The sequence below is a fragment of the Dermatophagoides farinae genome, chromosome 1 (genome assembly GCF_024713945.1).
Source record: "Dermatophagoides farinae isolate YC_2012a chromosome 1, ASM2471394v1, whole genome shotgun sequence".
NCBI lineage: Eukaryota > Metazoa > Arthropoda > Arachnida > Sarcoptiformes > Pyroglyphidae > Dermatophagoides > Dermatophagoides farinae.
Window position 1 is genome coordinate 2,822,296 of NC_134677.1, and position 22,765 is coordinate 2,845,060.

Below are 22,765 nucleotides of genomic sequence, written 5' to 3' on the forward strand. Positions count from 1 at the left end.
AGACACACATTTATCTTTTTTGTCTAATATTTCATTCTATTCTCATTTTTTTCCAAGAATATTCTTTTCAGTTTCTATCTCATGGGCATATAAAGATAGAAACCGTAAAGAGATTTATGTGCATTATACGTGTGTTTGTATGTTTGACTGTTTGTAATGAAACAATGTGAAAACAACAACAACAACAAAAACAAATGGAAAAATGAAATCCATATATTGGATGCCATATTTTTTTCTCACAATGGTGTGAAAAAAATATATATAGACACTACATTGGCCATGATGATGATCACACATTATTATTATGAGATTCATAAACAAGGATTATTGTTGTTGTTGTTGTTATTTTTGTTATGAATAAGAATTTTGTTTTCGATTCTTGAACAGTGATGATACAAATTCTTCATTATTATAACGAATATTTTTTTTCTTTATCATTCATCTAATTTTTTTCCATATCAATCTAATGATAAATCTTATAAAATTTAATAAGTTTCAAAAGTTTTTTTTCGATTAGTGAATGAGAGTGAGATCCGATAGTTATTTTCTTGTTGACAAATTTTTAATTAACCCCATCATCACTCATGGTGAATGTTTTTAAATTGAAATATCACTTTAGTGCACCTCGACATGATCAATCTTGTTTTTTTTTTGATCGAAATTTAGTGTGAAAAATATGTTTGAATTTTTGTGTGTAATTTATCCATCGAATCAATCAATCTTTATGTTGAAAATTTTTTTCAACTTTTTATATTAAGTTATCATTTGGTATTTGCTTTTCGCGGTTTTTTTTTCTATCCGGAAACACGCAAACATATTTGATTGATTGACAATGACAATGAACTATTTTTTTTTGTTGTTGATGATGATCATGATTATAATAAGTTAATTTTGATGCAAATTTTATTTTTTTTATCCCATTCAATCTTTGATCTTGATAAATCGAATCGATTTTTCTGTGGATGTTGTTGGATTCTTTTTTTTTATTTATTTATGAACAATGAAACAAGAATATATACACTATCTAGATAGAATCATCAAATAAAATTGATGATATGATCAGAATTTTGAAAAAAAGATTGAATTTTTCCAAAAAAAACTTAAATCTTAAAAACTAATAAAATTTCAACATGCCAACAAAAACAACTCAATTATTCAGAAAACTATCAAACAACAACATTGTCTTGTATGGGACGAGCAAAATTAATTTGATTCGATCCCTAAATGTAAAGAGACCAAAAACAAAAACAAAAACAAAAATCAATCAATATCTAGGCTATAGATGAACGAATGAATGAATTGGATCGATACTTGAGTATTGATTTGAATCGACCAGTTATCGAAACCCATGGGCAAAAGGAAAAACAAAAATGATAATAACAACAACAACAGCAACAGCAACAACAACAACAAAAAAAACGATCAATCGATCTGGTGAAACAAAAACAAATTTACTTTTCAATTCTCAGATTCATTCATTAATTTTACCAAAAACATCATACACAAGTAATATAATGACGATATAAGAAAATTTCTTAGAATACCAATAATCAGAAAAATGCAAAAACAAAATAAGAATTCAAAAGTCATTTCAAAACTGAAATGAAAAAAAAAATTCTGTCAATTTTATACATTATTATTACATTCCAAAATTCCTTATTCAGATAAACAAACAAACAAACATTAGATTATCGTTTCATCTTTTTTTTCATTTCATGGTCAATATAAATACACCAATTATTTTCGAATAGGAATTTTTTCTGTTCACTCTATCTATTGAAAAGCCGGCAAGAAAAATGATGATGATGATGATCTTGATCGTAAATTTATTACCCTCAAAGTGTTAATAATAATAATGACTATTCACATTGATGATCATGATGATGATGATCATCGTTTTCATTTATCATAGTTTGCCGATTTAGATACAAAATTGTTATATTTGGACAGGTTTTTTTTTTGCTGCAAACATGGAATTTGCTTTTTTTGGTATTTATTTTTAATGACCGAATAGTTTATTGATTTTTTGACCATAATAACAAACAAAACATCGGCAATCGGTGATGGGTGAAATTTTTTTTTTTTTTTTTTTTGATGAATTTAACAACCGAAAAAAAATCTGAAATTTTAAACTAAACTAACGTTTTTTCCACGCACTCTTTTTTTTGTTCAAATTATTAATTTTATCGTCAAAGCAAAAAAAAAAAAAATATTTTCCCATAGAATGATAATTTAAAAACATTTTCAATTCAATTATGGTTATTAACATTATGAGTAGTGTGTAAAAAAAACGTGTTTCCAACCGACCTTACACATTTTATTCTTATATAAATATTACTTATGATCAAATCCATATAATTATGGATGCTAATATTTTATATGCTTTCATATATTCCGGGTTTGAATATTTTTGAAAAATATGGTAAAGAAAAGAAAAAACAAGCCGGCCATATGATGGTGATTGTTATGAGCATTTGATTATTGACTATGATTATAGCCATCATAATGATGATGATGATGATGATGATGATGATAATGGTGAGGCCATCGACAGCTACTTGGCTTTTTTTTCCATCATCAGAATAATAAAAACAGTCATTTTTTTTTGTTCTCCTCGCCCGCGATGATAATAAAACAGATTTAGATAGCCACCAAGTGAATTTATATTTGAAAATGATAATAATTTTCATATAATATAAGTGAATGTAAAGAAAGAATGGGATGCAAAATTGAAATTGATGCTATGATTATCTTTGGATTTTTTTTTCTTGTTTATGCTCGTGTGTGTGTGTGTTTGTGTTGATTTTTCTTCTTTTTTTATTTAATGCTCACCAAATTATATCACAAACAAACCTGACTGATTTAAATTGGTAACAGTTTTTTCCCAATATAAAATTTAATTCAATATTTGAACAACAACAACATTTCAACTGTATTTTGATTATGACTGTAACTTCTATCCAAATCTGCTAAACAATTTCAATTATCTTTGGATTTTCTTCGTTTCACCATAACTATCATATAAATATCGTTACACATTGAATTTTTCAACCAGGTTTTTTTTTTGGTAAATTCTAATTTATTTGGATGGCCATGGTGATTGTATGTGAATGTGTGGTAATCGCCTATTGAGATAAGTCGTATATACAGTAAGTATAGAAAAAAATGTTGTGGCATATAATCCCATTGAAATGTTTGGACATTTTGTAAATAATAATATATTTAATGTATTGAGATAATATCAGTTAGTTAGTTTTTTTCTTACCTGAATCACACAGCAGGATTTTTTATTTTGCTTATTTTACTATCATTCGGCTGTCTATTATCCAATTTAGGAACTTTTTTTCTTCTTTTTGGATCATAATACGAATGATGATGATGATGAAGATGTATTTTTTCTGATGAAAACAAATTTTCATCTCAAAAAAATGAAGATATCTTCCTTTAACATATAACAAATTGTCCTCTGTTTTAGGAGAATTTTTTTTCTTTGAAATGAAATAAAAAAAAGCAATAGTGTGATGGAAAAACGAAAAAAAAATTGTCGAATCCTCATATACACAGGGACCGGATACATTTTTCATTCACCGAACGTCTCAATTTGATTCAAATAACTAATCCAGGTTATTGGAAAGTGTAACTTTTTTCCAATTTTGTTATTGTTGTTGTTGTTGTTGTTGTTGTCATTGTAAAATTCAACATTTCAAATATATATCGGTAACGATTAGTTTTCTCTCCACCTTCCTCCCCCACTACTGAAAAAAATATCTAATTCAAAGTCCAGCTTTTCTTGAAATTTTTTCTTCTGGATCTTTGTTTTTCATCATGATTTTTTTTGTAATTCAAGTTTTTTCCCAATATTATTCTCTATTATCAATGATAAATTATAACTATTATGAAAAACGATTTTGATTTCAACAACAACACAATGGTTAATGATGACAAGAACAAAAGAACAACCATAGTGATCATCAGTTTTTTTAAAGTTTCGATTTCATTTTACAAACACAAAAAAAAAATTTTTTTCATGAAAATGAAATTTGTTCATTTCAAGAAACAACATCGAATTAAATTCGTAACTTAATTTTTGGTTTTTTTCTGTGAAAAAAAATTTACAATGAAATTTCTTTGCCAAAATGTTGAAAACTGTTGTCAACGGAATTTTTCACATTTTATTTTCACCAGAATTTTAAAGATTTCATAATGATGTTGGTGTTAATTTCATTCGGCTTGCTACATTTAAACGGAAAATGCTTTTTCTTTGGAAAACGATCTACCATCACTTTGTTATTGCCGTCATTTTCTGTTTTTTCTCTCTAGTTACTTAATTAGTTTCGATCCATATACTACAAACACTACTTTATTCTTCTTTTTTTTTTTGACAATGTTCAACATTAATGTAATATGCAATTTGCATAGTAAAAGAATTTTGTACATGTTAAAAAAGAAAGAATGTAATGAAACTTTTCTTGTAAGGCCGAGAATTGAGAAAAAAAACGTGCCTATTCTCATTATTGGCCCGATTTCAATATGGCCAACATAATTTTATCCATTTTCAAGTTGTCTACACATTTTTTTCTCCAGTCGGCATTCACATCTTTTTTATTTTCTCAAGCTTAAATTTTCAAGTTAAATTATTTCATTGGTCGTTTGTTTTTGGTTTTAAATTGATGAATAAATTTTAACAAAATCATTTCCGTCATTACCTTTCAACTTTTTTCTGTTTTATTTTTTTACTTTAAATCTATAACAGTGATTTTTTTTGTTCAATTCTATAGTCATTGATGATTATCAACATCAAACATCATTGATGTTGATGATCATCAATGACAATGTCACAAACTTGTGTAACGATAGAAATAAAAGAAAAGAAAAGAAAAAGTTTTAACACTCTACCAATCGGTTCAAGTTAATTAGCGTTCCAACCATTGTTTGATGAAATGAAAAAAAGTGAAGAAAAAACAAAGAATTACTTTCAAAACTAATAGAAACTAAGATTCTTTCATGTAAGTCATTGTGTAATATACACACACACATAGTAACACACTATTGGTATGTGAAAACTTTCGGCAAAAAGAAATAAAGTTTCCGATAGTGAAAGTGAAAAAAAGTTAGAGCAAAAAAAAAATTGACAAAAAAAAAGAGTTTCATGAAACGTGTCCATGGAATGAGTTGTGTCGTTTGTCACATCATCATCATCGTGACTTTTTTCCGGTTTTCATTCCAAAGTTATTGATACAATCAAATGTATTATAGAATTTTATTTCTCTGGTTATTCAATAACCATTCGTATAGAATGAGATGACGTCAGTTGTGTGTTTGAATCAACATGAAATAAAACAACTAGGCCCCCGGTCAATCGTAATGTCTATTTTGTTTTCAAATGTCTCTAATGAACATTGCACGCACAAACACACGAATACCATACTTTTTACTGTTGAAATTTGTCCACAAAAACGTCTCACATTCATGGAATCAAAATGACAAAACAAAACAAAAATAAGCGAATAAGAAAGTTTTAATTTACTCTATTCTCTACATACACACACACACCCACACACGCACTGAAAAAATAAATACTCATTGTTCATGATAAAGTGGAAGAAAATTTCCGTTTACTTGCTTTGTTTTTGTTCACACAAGAATATATTTGAGATTTCCAAATGAACCTTTTATATTTGTTTGAAATTTTTTTTTTAACACAGAAAAAAAAGTTACTCTCATCAATAAATAGAAAGATGATGATAGAATTTCCATTGGGATTCATCTTCATCATCATCATCAGTTGTCTTTAGTATTCCTTCAGTTGGATCATTGAAATTGAGAAGAATTTTCTTCATCATTTTTTTCTGGCTATTTTTATACTACTGATGATGAAAATTTTGTCTTGTGTTTTTTTTTGAAAGAAAGAAAAATTAATGATCAAGCATCTGGTACAGAAAAATGGATCAAATGTATTAAAAATTAACAACTATAAATCTTCCAAGTTCACCATCATTGAGCCATTTTTTTTGTATCTGGTGAAAACGAATAAAAAAAATCATTCATTCATCCAACATTCATTGGCCTAGCGATAAATCCAAATGTTTGACAGATGTCAAAAATATTTTTTTTTCTTATCCAACAACATTCTGCTTGTTGATTTTGTTTGTTTTTTTCGTTATTCTTTTTTCTCGCATTGGATCCCATAATGAATGACTCACTAAATTGCTTGGCCTGGTTTTTTTTCATTTTTCTTAAAATTTTTTAATTGGAATAATGAGTATTTTGTTGAAATTGAATAACAAACTTAAAGCAAACATGTTGTATGTCCATTTTTTACTTTATGATTACGCTGCTGAATAATATAAATGGACATTGAAAGAATATTCTTATTTCTTTTAATAACTGTATAAATGTGATGGGAAATGTGATTCTTGACTTTTTGGATATTGTGTGTGTGTGTGTGTGTTTATCTAATTTACGACCAAACTTTTTTTCTCTTGTCAAACATCTTACTACACTACATTCGACTATCGAACACACACACACACACAATGAATAAAACCTTTGGAGGTTCATTATTGTTCACAAAAGAGATATTTCCAAAGAATACACCAAATGCTATATTCTAAATGCTGGAATATAATGAATGATGTACATCATCATCATCATCAATCGTCATCAACAACAACAACAAAATATACTGTTCCGGTTTAATTCTTGTATATTTTTGTGAACCCATTTATCTATCTATACCAGGGCTTCTTAAACTTTTTTCATTCGCGACCCCATTTCATGATTGCTCTACACAAATACACGTCAAAAATTTTGCTACGCGACCCCATTCGGGGTCGCGACCCATAGTTTAAGAAGCCCTGATCTATACAACACAATAATAACAAACAAATAAACAAAACAAAATGTGGAAAGAAGAAATGTTTCTTAGATTGTGGATCCTATTTTTTTTGTATATATATTCCATTTCTATTCACTTATTGTAATTGTATAACTATAACATGCAATGTGTGTGTGTGTATGTTTTTGTGTATAAATAAATTAACTCTATCATTCTATTCAATGATCATCATATATATGATAGTTTTTATTCTGAAATAGGTTACATTTGTTGTACTGTTTTTTTTCTCTGTTTGTTTGTTGTCCTTGTGTGTTTCTGGAACAATGACGACAAAATACAAGAAGGTTTTTGCTGTTGTTATTATTATTATTTTACAATACATTGTATTTTAGTTTATGTGTTTTCTTTGTGTCTAATTAATCATTCTTTGTTTTACTTATTTTTTTTGTTATCGTTGTTGTTGTTGTTGTTGTTGTTTAGTGCGATTTTACTCGTCAAATCTGTTCATGTTTATAAGTTTTTTGTTTTGTTCAAAGATTCCTACTAGACTTTTATCATGATTACGATGATTATGATGATGATGAAAATAAAGAGAATAGAAAAAACACGAATTATACTTTGTTTTGCATGGTGGTGGTGGCGGTGGTAAGCTCCAATAATAATAATAAGAAACTTTCGATATTCCTTTGTTTTTGGTTTTCATTATTATCAAAGTTTTATTTTCATTCATTTGTTGTTATCAAAATGTGTTGATTGTTGATGTTGATGTACATTTTTTATTCTTGTTTATTATTTTTAGTAAAAAAGTTTCCAAAAAAAAAACAACTAATTTTCAATACAAATACGAACATTACATAATGACAGTGATGATGCAAAGAAGAAGAAGAAGAAGAAGACGAAACAAATTCAAATTTTATAGTCACATTATGGTGATATAATCTTAGAATATCTTTGACATTTATTTTTTCTCAATCTATATGTGATTACTATAAACAGAATGACATGATATATATTGATAGACAACAACATCGAGAACAGCAACAATGATGATGTTGATGAAAATCAAATGATGAATAAAAATGAAAAAAAATGAAAGAAAAGACTTGAAAAAGTTATCATGTATATCTTTTCCTGAAATTATTATGTAACATGTTTTTTTTTCACCAATATCCAGAAGCCTGAATAACATTTATTTTGTGTGAATGAATGTGGAAAAAAAAGTTCATTCAGCAGCTACTACTTGCTTGGTATATATATTTGTCCATACAAATGTTTTAGTATCATGTTCAAAAAAGACAAGAAAATAAAAAATAAACTGACATAAGACACACTTATGAACAAACACAGACACAGGAGGACGGAAAAAAAATTTCAATGTTCATCAAAATTTGTGTAAATAAAAAAAAAGTTGAAGAATTTTTTTTTTTCGATGTTGCAAAAACTTGATTTCTGTGTCTGTCTGTGTTATGGGAAATGGGCTCGATCACAACTTTTTTTTCTCTCACTGATGATATACGATATGTCCAAAAAACATCCATCCATCGAGTGTGTTTGATACATATTTTTTTCGGTGTTTTCTTTCTCATTTTCCTGCGAAATGGTTATTGACCTTGTCTCTCTCTCTCTCTCGTTCTCTCCGGGTGTCTCATTTATTCATTTGTCTTTTTTTTTGCATTGAAATTCGTTGTTTTAATTATCATTCTTCTTGTTCTTCTTCTTCGAACATTCACAAAACAAGACTACATCATTTTGATTGCTACTTAGATTCATATAGAACATTAATAATGATATATGAAAGACAAAAAATATAAAACAAAAAAAGAAATTCATTTATTCATATTTGATCCAACAACAAACATCTTGCTTAATGATGATTGGAATTCATCATCATTATCATTATGATTATCATGAAATGAATGATTTTTTTGGTCATTTCTTACAATAGTATCATTTTTCTTTCTATTATGATCATTATTCTTATTTGATTTGGATGATGATGATGATTTGGATTTTTTTCCATTTTTATCGACAGCAATTTCATCATCATCACCATCGTCATCATCATCATCATCATCATCATCATCAACATAACTTTGGATACTGCCATCACTATTTTTGGGAGCAATTGAATATGATTGAAAATTTTTGTCTGCTATTTTTTGTCGATCTTTCATCATTATCATTGGCTCTATTGGTTTTGTTGCTTTTGTCACAATTTCTTTGGACCTAATGATTCGTGAAGAGGCAACGGCTGATTTTGATGATTCTTTTCTCTTTATCATATCCATCATCATCATCATTTTGTTTTTTCTTTTTTCTATAGTTTTTTGAATATCGATTCCGTTTCCGATATTATTCTGCTGTTTATTCAAAGCCCGTGAGTGTTGTCGTTGTTGTTGTTGTTGTTGTTGATTATCGTCGTTATCACAAACAACGACAATATATTCTTTACCATTCATTCGACCATTATTTAGGTTTTCGTTATCAACATTCTTATTGATGCTAACATTTTGATTTTCAAATTCTTCTTTTTGTTGAATTTCGTTAAGTTTTACCCCACTATAATCACCACGTTTCAGTCGTTTACTTTTACGTTTAGCTAATATTTCTAACATTCTTCTGGATAAATCATTCGAATCAATGATATTTATCGATGAATTGTCATCATCTTTTATTTTGCCTTTCAAAATATTTTTATTTTTTACTTTGATTTTTTCCATTATTTTCACAGATGATGACTGTTGTTGTCGTTGTTGTCTTCGTCGTTGTCTTTTTGATTTATTTTTTGATGATTTTTTTGTTTTCGATCTGGAAATCATGAGAAAAAATGAAGAAAATGGACAAATAAATAATGTAACAATAATAATGGCAAGAAAAAAACATACCTTTGACGATTCATTCCAGGAACAGCACCCATTTTTGATTCTTTCATCGATAAATATAGTAACGATGATGATGAAGATGATAATTTACGAATCGATCTTTGTCTGTTTGTTAATTTTTCTTTTGAAGTTGACAATATTTGTTTTGAATCATGATTATGATATGAATCTAACGATTTGGAAATAATGTCATTCAGATTTTTTTCTCCTGGCCTGATGACCGGTTTAACGATTAAATCCGTTGGTGTACAACATAATGATCCCATTTTTTGACTCATTACATTGATTCATTAACGTTTTATTCATTTGATTGCATTTTATATTCGATTTGAATTCATTATTATGATATAATTAAATTATTCTGAAATTTAATTTTGATCCACTAGGTTTTCCATTTACCCTAATATACCAATGTCAATATTCGATTCGAAATAAAACGAAAAAAAAATCATGAATTTCTACATGAATTGCACCCACCACAAGCACCACTAAAGTGTAAATGTGTGAAAGTTGCCGATTATAAGCAAAAAAAAAATCATCAATGTTTCCTGTATGATGTGGATAATGATGTGATTTTAATGCAAAAATCAAATGTATTTGAAATAATGGAAAAACAAGTCAGATATTCATTATTAAAGAATTTTTCCATCATCATCATCGTAAAAAAAATCACGAATTATTATTGCTAGATAACCAAAAGAAAGATATATTCATGCCATATGGAAATAATCCGTCATCATTCTCAAAAAAACATCATTCAAGATCAGCAGCAGATACAGGATTTCTTTGGCTATGTGTGTTTTAAGCCGCCACTTGCAATGATTTTATTGTCTTTTTTTTTGTTGAGAAATTCTTTCGTTTTACAATATAAAGTAATTTTTATTTCTTTTCTCCTCATTTTTTTTCTGATTGGGGAAAAAATTTGTCTTCTCTTTTTTCATTCAATATCTTTATTATTATTATTATTATTACAATAACCATTTTTTCCAGATAATAAAAAAAAACTAGTGAAAGTAAGCGGCAAATCTCTTGGCCGCCTCAAATATTGAATATTTTTACGTCAATGACGAGAAGACTCTTCGTCAATCAAATCAAATCAATCTGACAAGTCAAGTTGAATCAAATTTGTGATGCCATATAGAGCTTTGTGAATCAGGAATTTTTTTTTATAAATAACGAAGCAACAACAACAACAACAATTACATGCAATATTCAATCTCTCATCATTTTCATCATAAAATTTTTATTGTTTTTTCTTCTCATTTCATTGAATGAGTACTGATTTTTATTCTGAACAAAAAAAATATCCAGTGCTTGCGTGTGTTGATTTGATTTGATTGAATATTGAGATGAAAATGAGATAGTACCACAAGATGTTCACATCATCATATTTAGAATATATGTGCAATTTTTTTTACGATTGCTTGATATGGTAGATTTATTCCATTGTTGAGGAATCGAGTTAAATTGATCAAGAAAAAAAAACAGAAATCACATCAAGAGGTCACGTGTCGGCCATCAATGGCGAGTATGTGTGTGTGTGTGTGTGTGTGAGTTTCTGTTTTTTTTTCGTGATCATCATAGCATATTGAGAATGTGAGTGACCGTTTCAGCTGGACTATGGAAAGACATTGAAAAATTGCAAATCATTTTTAGGACCATCAAGATTATCAGATGGATGGATGGATTAAATTTCTATTATTGTTACAACAGTGCATTTATTGAATTCTATCCAGAATGGCTGGCTGTCCAAACGGAATTTTTTTTTTTCAATTCCAACAAACAAAAAAAAGCGAAAATTTTAGAATTGAATTTTATTTCATTCCATGATGATGCTCTCAATTTAATAGAATTTTTTTAATGCCATCCATTTCGGTATTTCAAATCTTGAAAACAAAAATATAGTGTGTGTGTGTGTGTGTGTGTGCGAAAAGAAAATACAAAAAAAAACTCAGGAAGGAATTCAATCTTTGTGAAATTTTTGTGTTTGAATATTTTTTTCTTTCTCTTTTTTTGTTTCATCATCATTACCACTGCTGAATTTTTGATGTTTACGTCACTGTTGTTTTTCTGTTGTCGTTGTTGTGAATTGAATTGTCGTGCTTTCAAAAAATTTTTATTTTTCGTTTGTTACGTCTCTTTTTTTCATCTCTAGATTCCCACACACACACTCACACACACAAACAAACTCACGTCATTCGTTCGTGTGTGTTCATTGTGAATTGAAAGAAACATGTGACCGATAGAATTTGATGCTCAGATATTATTTGTCATTCATTCCTCTGTGGTACGACAATTGTCGATCACAAAAACATAGACAGAATAGTTGCAATGGCAAAGAATTACAATATTTGATGTAAATTAAATTGAATTGAATTCTCGAAAAAACAACATATACACTCTCTATTCAATGAATTCGATTTCTATTCATTTCCATTTCATTTTTTTTGGTATTGAGTTGTTGTAGTTTGTTTCTTTTTTTATGTTGGTACATTCATTTTTCCCGTTGACCAACAATCGTATTCGGTTGTTTATTTGATCTGAATTTAGAATTCTAAACATTTTCTCTAGTTTGACATGCACGCGATTCTATTTTGAATGAAAAAAAAGAGATGTGAATTTTTTTTCTTTCATTTTTTGAAATTTAATTGAAAAACTAAAATTGTAACTCACTTCAAAAAATGTGGACAATATTGTAAGAAGCTGAATGTTTTCATTTGCTGAGAAATGGAAGAGAAGAGATGGAACCGAAACAAAAAAAAAGACCTCAAGAATGACAGGGCAAGCAAGCTGTCAAAATGATAATCGTTTCGAATAAAAAGGCTCTTTGCATTTAGCATTTGAATTTTTTTTTTAGGTTGATGATCAAATGATAAAAAATAAAATCCATTGTTGTTCAATGTGCAAGAGATGAATTATTCTTTTTTTTTGAGTGGTAAAAGAATCAAGTTACTGTTTTCTTTTTTTTTTGCTGTTTAAGAATACTCAAGAACAAACAAAACAAAACAAAACAAAACAAAAAAAATTTGCATACAAATTGTTCGATGTTGACAAACGCACACACCACACAATAAAGATGTGATCCTTGTATATGAATGGCCATTATTTATATCATGTGTATGCTCCATACAATAAAAAAAATGTTGTGAATATAGTGGAATCGAATTCAGTGTGTATAAATAATCATATAACCAACCACTTAACCAGGACAGAATTGTCAATTCAATCGATTGTGATTTTTTTTTGTTCATGAAAATTCATTCCATTCTGTTATCAAAAAAAAAACGAACAAAAAAAAGAGAAAATTTAAATCTCAAAAAAAAAAATTAGGAAATGAAAAAATATCTTTGGAATTTCAGTAAAATTAAGCCATGGTACATTTGTATTTGAATGATTGTACAAAAAAAAAAATTTTTTTTTTTTACTTCACTTGGCTGTGTGCGAGTGTGTTTTTGTGTGTCTGTGTTACAACTGGGTGCAATTGAATCAATTTTTTTTTCATTTTTCTCATTCTCTGCTATGTACCAAATGTTTCCGGAAGAAATATAGAAAAAAAAGTGAGAAAAAAAAATAGAAATTTCAATTATCTCAACTTGGATGGATGGGGATGTGTAGATGGAATAAAAAGAAAGAGAGAGAGAGTGAAAAAACTTTACAATACATCATTCTGTTGGTTGATGACTAAATGAATTCTTAAATGAATGAATGAATGAATGAATGAAATGTTCGTTTGATCGAAATGTTTGGAATAATTTTTCAAAATTTCATCATTTCTTTGTGTTCTATATTTTTTTATTTCTTTGCTATTTCTGCCCCTTTTTCATATTCTGGGAAGAAATTTATTATTATTTCATTTCATTTCAACGAATTTTTTTTCTTTCATCATTCATCTGTTTAGGCTGCTGCTGCTGCTGTGTGTGTGTGTATGTGTCCGCTGTAAGTAAGCTTTTGTATTCAATTCTGGGATTTTTTTTGGGTTTCAAACTTCGACAACTTTTTTTCGGTTGAACCATTGACAAAGAATTTTTTTTTTATTTCAACAACTGAAACGACAAGTTACAATAACGAAAAAAAAATTTGATTGAAAAATGGATTTTTATTTTCACTTTGAAACACATGAGTTTTCTGTTTGTTGTAAAATTGATGAAAATTATTTAATCAAAAAAGAGACATTGAACTGATAGAATAAAATCCATTTTATAATTGTTTGTTGATGAACATTTTCTAAAAAAAAAATTTTCCTATTTTTTCTCTTTTTCTTTTCATACAGGTATGTGACGAATTTTTTTTTGTTGGAATCAACTCTTTATTCACCATCCTGATAATGATTCTTGGTCAATACATAAATTACAAATTAATGGGAAAGAAAATAACCGGACATTACCGCGTAGTGATACGAGAGAATTCATATGTTCGACTAAAATACTGTCCAACAAGATGAATTGTAATCCATTTTTTAGAAAAAAAGAAAAATTTCTATTCATCATGAATAAAATATAGTGACAAACAAACAAACCTTGGATTTTACCGAACAAAAGGTCTAGGTAGTTACAAATACACACACACAACTTACGTCCTGAATTTTCCATTATTTTTTTTTGATTTGATTCGATTTGTTTTGATTTAATGATGATTATAATGATAATGAGAATTATGATTACTTATTATAAGGATGAAAGAATTTTCTTATGTTGATGATGATGATGAGAAATACGATTTCAAATTGATCCCTATTAACAATCTCAATATTTGTAGAATCTTATAATTCCATTCTTTTCGATGAAGAGATTATTCCATTATATGATGATGATGATGATGATGGTCTGGTCAAATATTGAAATGGATCTATTTACTGAATGATGAAACATTAGTACATGAACTACTACTATTTGTAGAATAAGAGAATCCAATTGGTCTTTGGATTTTGTTTTGTATTTCTTCTCTTTCTCTCTCTCTGTGTGTTTCTTTGATTGAGAATTGGCTTACATCACTGGCATATAATATTATATTGGCCTGATATTACCTTGATTTATATAATACACATAGCATAGAATATTCTATTTCGATTGGAAATACCACCCATGAGTATTCCGAATCATTAATCTTTGTGTAATTTTCTTTATTCATTTACTATTCCACATCATCGTCATCATCAACAACATCGTTTTCGTTTTTTTTTTGCCATCACTTTTTTCTTCTTTTTTTTCATTTTCATCACTTTTATTTTCAATTTTTGGGTTAATTTGTTTTTTTTCATCCAATAGGCCAATATTGGTATACGCATAATATACAGAATAGATAGAATACACAAATGGAAATTTTTTTCTCCACTTTTTTTTCGGTTTGAATCTTCAATGTGTTTATGTGTGTGTGTGTTTGTGTAAGATGGTGTTGATGAGAAAACAGAAGGCCTCAAATAACACAACTCACAACGGGATGCTACTGATGATGCTGTCATTATCATTCAGAGACTGTTGGATCATTCAAAATGAAATCATTTTCAATACAAATCCGAATTTAATTAGTTATCTTCTTTCCAAACACACACACACAAAGTGAGTGTGTAAACTTTGAAAAGTAAACTTTAAGCAAATAGTTTTTAACCTTGTTTGATGAAATTTAACAACAACAGAATAAAAATTGAAAATTGAATATCCATCATCATGGAAAATTGAGCAAATGTGCTATTGGAATCACCACCACATTATAATCGTCTTATTACACAGTGATTGGAAGCATTGGTTTCCAGCATCAATTTTTTTCCATTCATTTATTCTTTCACTCAAAAAATATTTGTTTCATTGTAGAAAAAAAATTTTTTCAATGAATGATTTTTTCTTTCTATTCTATTTGGTTTTTGTTTATTTGTTTTTGTTGTTTTTTTCCGGTCGGTTGACTTTATTTCAAACTGAGTGCGAGAGAGAGAAAGAAGAGAAAAACAACAACAACATGGCTATCATCTCAAAAAAAGAATATGGAAGGTTCAGAGAAAAAGCGAGAGAGAGAGATTTTTTTTTTACTAGCTTTCCCTCGAAAGTCTCAATGGATTAATTTGTCAGTATATATTTTAACCATTAAATTTGAATGTTGAGTTTTTTTTCTCATTCTAACTCTGATCTGATGAATCTGGATTCTGTTTGATGACGAGGGTGGTGGTGGTAGTGATGGTGATGGTGGTCTGCTGTCTATTCTCATTCTATGTATTCTGTGAAAAATTCTTCTGTACATACACTATTTTCAATTTATTTATATAGAATTGATAAATTGACTTTGGTTTTTTTCCTCAATTCAATTGTGTATTATCTCGTTTAAACAAAACAAAATATCCTATCAAATTTGTTCGTGTCCGCGTGTGTGTGTGTGTATGTGTGTGTAAGTTTTATCCATAAAAACTTTTACTTACTTTGAAATTCAAGTTTAGTGAACTATTCATTTCAATTCATTCATCAGTTTTAAAATGGTTTTGTATGTGTGTGTGTGTGTGTGTGTGTGCGGGCATCAAACATCATCAGGGAATTGTTTTTTGTCTTTCTGTGTATTTGAATTAACTCATTGAACTTTTATTTTCATTTCCGGCTATAGGATAATTGTCAAGTTTGTCGTTTGTTTTGATTTTGTTGACATTTTTTTATTCCTTTTTTTTCCATTCCCAAAAAAAGTGAAAAGAATTTTTTTTAATTAAAACTTTTCACATCCCACTCATAATCATTAGTGATAATATGATCACGGTATTTGGCATCAGTCTCGAATTCGAATGATAATCAATCATTTGTTTGAATGAATCGGATGGAAAATAAATTTAAAAATTTAAAATTTAACCATTGTTTCCATGGTCATGACAAAAGATGGCGTTCGTGCCGAGTTTTGTAAAAAAAGGAAAGAAAAAAAAAATTAACCAGTTTCACGATTGATTGCTTCGAAGCAATCATCCATTTGGTTTTCGTGGAACCAAAAAAAAAAAAAAAAAAAAAAAGAAAAAAAATCTTGAATAATTGAATTTTTGGCAAACATGGATCGATATTTTTGTTTTTTTTTCTGGTTCGTGGATCAATTTTTTTTTGTTTTTGTTTTTGTTTGTTTGTTTGTTTATTCTGTTTCTAAACCATCGTATGACAGCAATTGAGCAGCCAGAAAAATAATTCTTTTTTTAAGAGCTTCAAAGTATGTGTATGCTTGTGTAATATAAATTCAAAGAATACTGATAAAATTAATGAGCTCAAATAGTATGAGAAAAAAAACAAAAAAAAGAAGAATAAAAAATAAAGACAACAAAGATTCTTGTCACATTAGTTCTCTCTCATTTTTTTTCATACATACACTGGATCTGATTCTGATTCAGGTTTTTTCTTTTCAAATATATGAATCGTTGATGTATTACTATTTGAGATCTTGATTTGTTTTTTTGTTTTGCTTCTCAGCAGTGTGATGCATTCATTCCTTTATTTATTTATTTATTTTTTTTTTCAATCTTCTAGAATCTAGATAATCCAACTACACGGTGTTGTTGCCGCTGTTGTTCATGTATGTTTGCGTGTGTCAAGTTTCATAGAAATATTGTCTTTATCCTCTTTTTTTTGCATTGAGACAAAAAAAAATGGAAATTGAATTCATTGTATTTTCAGTGTTTGTGTGTGGGTGTTTGTGTGAGAATCAACAGCAGGATTTTCATGAAATTTTTTTTTTATTATTTTCTTCATCACTGTCAATTATTTAGATAAATGTTTCTCTCAATTCTTTTGGTTATGAAAAGTTCATGCTGTCATTATTTTCGATAGAATTCACTGTGTGTGTGTGTGTGTGTGTGTGTGTGTGTGTGTGTGTGTGTGATTCTTGGAATTCCTAACAAAATTATTTTGTATGTTTATTTATTTATTTTGTTTTTGTTTTTTTTCAATATCTGATATAAATTGAATGGAAATTGTTCCGGTTTTTTCTAATACACGTTAAAGTAATTATTAACTCAAGCAACTTCAATCAAAATTCCATTCAAAATGTTAGAATTCTTATGACTATTTATAATTAAACCATGTATATTTCAACAATATCATTACACTATTCAAATTGAATCAAAATGACAAGTTTTGTGAAAGAATTTGATATTTTCAGCATTCTCAAGTGTTTTGTGTGTGTGTGTGTGTGGTTATTACTGTGTTCCATAATACACACAAGCACGCAAATTGAAATCTAAAATGAACGAAAAAAAAATATTTGGCTATAATTTGACAAATGATAGGGTCAGTGTCAGTATTCCAAACTGTATTTTTTTTTATTTTGGGCATTCGAGTTTTTGTTTTGTTTTTTTTTTGGCCAATGATTGGTTAGCCAAACTATTATGGATGTTTGTAGGCGTAAAGAAAATAGATATCCAAAGAGAAGATTCAAGTGGGTTTACCATTTTTTTTTTTTTTGAATTTTTCATGGCTGTCACACTATTACATTTTTACACAATATTAATAATAATAACTCGATCCATTTTCTTCATTTTTTTTGAACGTTTACTTATTATTGTTAATAATATTATTATTATTAACATACATACAATCGTGATCAAGTACAGAAATTATAATTGTTCATGTGTTGTTGTCATTGTAATTTAGTCTTTTTATGCAATACAATCGATTGAAAATGTATGTTTTTCCAATCAAAAAAAAAAAAAAAAACAAAAACAGAAAAAATGTACAATTGATTCTGCATTACAGAATGATGGAACAAAGCAATCATTACATATTGGAGAACGATAAAAAAAATACCATATATTGAAATAAATACAAACTATAAACCCAAAGAATGATTACAACACACATACGCCCAATAATAATTCATTATCAACGAATATTATTTGATAAAGTTTTAGTCTTTACATTCTTTTCATTTTTTTTTCATTCGTTATTATTGTTTCTTATAATGATAATAATCATGAAAATAATGGTTCTTTTGGGTTATTGTTGTCAATGATAATGACCATATTGCCAATAATTAATTTACTTTGTTGCCAATCATCATCATCATCATCATCATCGTCAACCACATTGTCGATATGTATTAATCATTGATTGATTCTGTTGACTCATTCAATCACTACATCATTTGGTTAAGCCAAGAAATTGAAGGAGAAAAAAAATCTGATTTATTTTTTCCGTCATTTCAATTCTTGTCGATTCAACATAAATGAAAAACGTACAGTAAAAGAGAGAGAGAGAGAGAGAGAGAGAGAGAGAGAGAGAGAGAGAGAGAGAGAGAGAGAGAGAGAGAGAGAGAGAGAGAGAGAGAGAGAGAGAGAGAGAGAGACGTACCGAAAATTCGAAACCATAGCGATAATTATAATGTTGGTATATTTTTTTTTGTTTGCCCCTGTCATCATCTTAAGAAACGAAAAAAGAGAAAAAAAATTTCTTTCAATATAAATCAATGAAAATATGTGTCTTTAATGTGTATGAATGAATACAATAATAATAACTAGAAGCAGTGATAAGAAAAAAATATATGCCACGACAATCGATTCAATGATCGGCAATTTGGCAATCGAATTTTATCGATCGGTCAATCATTATATTATTAATGATTGAATAATCTATTATTATTTTAGCTTAAATCACGGTTTTTTTATGACTTGAAGTAATTATAAAATCAAGTGGTTATTAATCATTTTCATGATTCTAATAATTTATTTTTTTTAAACGATTATGATGATTTCCATTGTCACGCGATTACATTAAATTTTCTTTTGCAATGTATCCACAGCCACGTTTGAACGAAGAATGGTCATATGTGTCAACATTTATGGTATAAAAGATGAAATCGTTCGACGTTATGTGTGTGTGTGTGTGTGGCGTTTATGGAAAAAATTGATTGTCATAAATTTGCATGTAAACATCTCATTCAATTCTTGTCATGTGGATTTGTATCGATTCTAAAGAATCAATCTAAAGAAAATTGAAATAATTGGTTGGTTGATGTTTTTCTCCCTCCGATGAAACGGTTAATGGTCCGGTTCACAATAGAATCCACGCCATACAAGCAGCAGCAGCAGCAGCTGCTATTTTTTTTATTTTTATTTGTTTGGTGATGGAACAACAAACAAACAAGCAAACATAAAAATTAGAATCGATCGAAATAACTTTTTCTCGATTGTATTCGTCCGTTGTATCCGTATATATCTGGAAACTAACCCAAAATGGATTTCCATTATGCATTGTTATTGTTTCTAATTTGTTTTTGTGTTCTGGTTGTTGGTTATGTGTCGAACGAGAGAGAGAGAGAGAAAAAAAATCATTTACCACAACCAAATTTTTCTTTTTCTATCTCTTTTTTTCTTATTGATTTTTTGATAATAGTAGTTGTTTTTATGAGCCAATGTGGTTTGATAATTATAATGCTGATTCAAGATCGCTTTGGGATCAATTTTGTGGCCTCTTTGTTTCACAACAATAAACAAGTGAAATGATATATTTAATCGATATTCCATATCCGCAATGACCAAACACATAATACAAAATATTCAAACATCACAAAATGAAGGTAATATTCCATTTTAAATTGGTTCATCGATTTCAGTCAAAAGAAAAATCAAAATAGTTGACCCATGAATTCATTTGAATCATTTCAATCAGACATGAATACTCAAATGAATATTATGTTGAGTGAAAGAAAGAGAGAATATTCTTTTCGAGCATTCATTGAATTTTCTTGTTTTTGTTTCGCAAGACACAAACATACAAATTCAGACATCAAGCTTTTCGGAAATTCCAAAAAAAAATCGAAAAACAATGTCCGTAAAACATTTGAACGGAAGTCAAGTATCAAAGAGAAAAAAGAGTGTAAGAAACAAAAATGAAGAAAAGTTTCTTGTTTGTTTGATCTTTTAATCTTTCTAACCCAATATATCTATCTTCATACATATTATTCGCATCATTGAATCAACCAAAAAGATCGACCAAAGAGAAATTCCGTTTCCATCCACAGAATTCTAGTGTGAAAGCATATTTTTTTTCTCGCTTGGCATTTGATAAAATGAATGAATAAACGACAAAAAAAATGTTTTTTTTTCAACAAAAATTCTGTTTTTTTTGCTTATTTTTTCTTCTGTGGATACATTTAAAAGAATTTAAAATATGTAAAAATTATGTAAGTGAAATTCATTCAATGCGAGAGAGAGAGAGAGAGAGAGAGAGAGAGAGAGAGAGAGAGAGAGAGAGAGAGAGAGAGAGAGAGAGAGAGAGAGAGAGAGAGAGAGAGAGATCATATCAACTTTTCATTTTTTTGTTGTTGTTGTTCACTATCGGCTTTCCTAGAATGGTGAGAGAATTATTATGCAAATTGAAATTTACATATGATTCATTTCTATTCACCATGTCTCATTCAAAAAAAATAATAATAATTTACCAAAGACGGACGGAAATAAAATATACTCGTGTTGAATTGACATACGTACACAAATTTCAGTAGTAGAAAAAAAGCTCGTGTTACTTTATTTAAATTTTATTCTTCCATTCTATTCATTTCTTTTTTCTTTATTTATATTCACCCATTCTTTTTTTTCTGTCCAATGAAGAAACAGCAAAATTGAATTCAATTTAAAAATTATACATTTGAACAACAAAAAAGTCGAATGACTTGCATTAACTGAATAACTTTTTTTTACTTAGTTTCAATGCAATGCCAAAAAAAAAATTTTCCTATATATGGTTGGAATTCATTTTTTTACTTTACACAACTATCATTGTGTGGATAGAATGTCCCAAACAATTTAAATCCGAAATAAAATGTATTGATTTAAACATAAAAATGACTGATTGTCTACCCTTTTTTTCTGTAGGCAGCCTGAATTTTTACTGGGGCATTATCCGGAATTACTGTTGTTGTTGATGATGATGATGATGATTATATGAGATAGGGAGAATATTCTGAGCGTATATACTTCATACTGTTAATTCAAATTAAGTGTATACGTTTTAATATAAGTGCAGTGGATTAAAATTTCAATGCATCATCATAAACATTGAATAACGTTAACCATAAACCCATTCATGGCGGTTTTTTTTACTTGAATTTTTTCTTTTTGCTATATAATCATTGTATATGTGAAGATCATTTTTCATTTTTTTTCTTCTTTGAAATTCATTCATTTTTTTTCTATGAAGATGTTGAAAATGTTTAGACACATTTTTGTTGATTATTGTTAATCATAGCATTTGGAGAATGTAAAACATTCATTCATGGTTGTGAATACAATGAACAGAATGATTCCATGATAATAGAAAATCTTATCGATCATTGTGTCATTTGAACATCTCTTTATATCACATAGTGAGAAAACATTGATCTAGAATAGACGCCCAATTTTTTTTTGTTGAAAATTTAAATATTAAGAGGTCAATAACACACATATCTATCACATTATCACACGTGTTGTTTGATCTATATTTCATCATTGCAATAATCGACGGATGTTTTAGGTAGATATCTTATCTTTTGATGGCCATGATGTATAAATTATATTTGACCATCATAGCCAATGCACACACCCACCATCATTTTAGTTTGGAATTAAATTCTATATAAAAATAATTGATTGATTGGTAAATTATATTAGCTTTTATTCTGTTATTTAGTGAATGTTTCACTCTATTTTTATGGATTATTTTTCATTATCATTATCATCGTTGACATTTAGGTTTGACAAATTGATTTTTTCCTGTGTTGTGTATGTGTGTAACATTATAACAAAATTCATTTATATATATTGAACCAAAAAAAGATTCAATAGTTGATGATAAATGAGAAAAAAAAATCAAACTCAGCAAGGGGAATGTATAGTGGAAAAAAGACTAAAAATGTCAACCATTTGTTCTTGCGCGATGATGGATCACTTCTCAATGGTGTCTTTTGTTTGTGTGGGTGTTTTTGGTAAATATTGGTCATTTTTTTATAAATTGTTTTTTTTATTTTTGACAATGATCTACTTCGTTTAGATGTATATGTGTGTTGGTGTGTGTTCCAACACAATATCCGGTTTTTTATTGAAAAAAAAGAATATGTCCATCAA

At 28.2% G+C, this 22,765-nt stretch overlaps 1 protein-coding gene and 1 long non-coding RNA gene across 2 annotated transcripts; both read right to left on the reverse strand.

The window, feature by feature from the left end:
• Positions 1–1,203: 1,203 nt before the first annotated feature.
• LOC142598188 (uncharacterized) lies at positions 1,204–9,977 on the reverse strand. The gene is made up of 3 exons (XM_075735381.1): positions 9,724–9,977; positions 8,931–9,646; positions 1,204–1,220 (listed from the first exon to the last, which is right to left on the reverse strand). Exons 1-3 carry the CDS (start codon positions 9,768–9,770, stop codon positions 1,204–1,206), a joined length of 780 nt encoding a protein of 259 aa, XP_075591496.1. The 5' UTR covers positions 9,771–9,977.
• A 2,179-nt stretch (positions 9,978–12,156) lies between these two features.
• Positions 12,157–12,668, reverse strand: LOC142598170 (uncharacterized). The gene is made up of 2 exons (XR_012832475.1): positions 12,394–12,668; positions 12,157–12,309 (listed from the first exon to the last, which is right to left on the reverse strand). It is a non-coding gene; the product is annotated as an uncharacterized LOC142598170 (long non-coding RNA).
• Between the last annotated feature and the right edge of the window lie 10,097 nt (positions 12,669–22,765).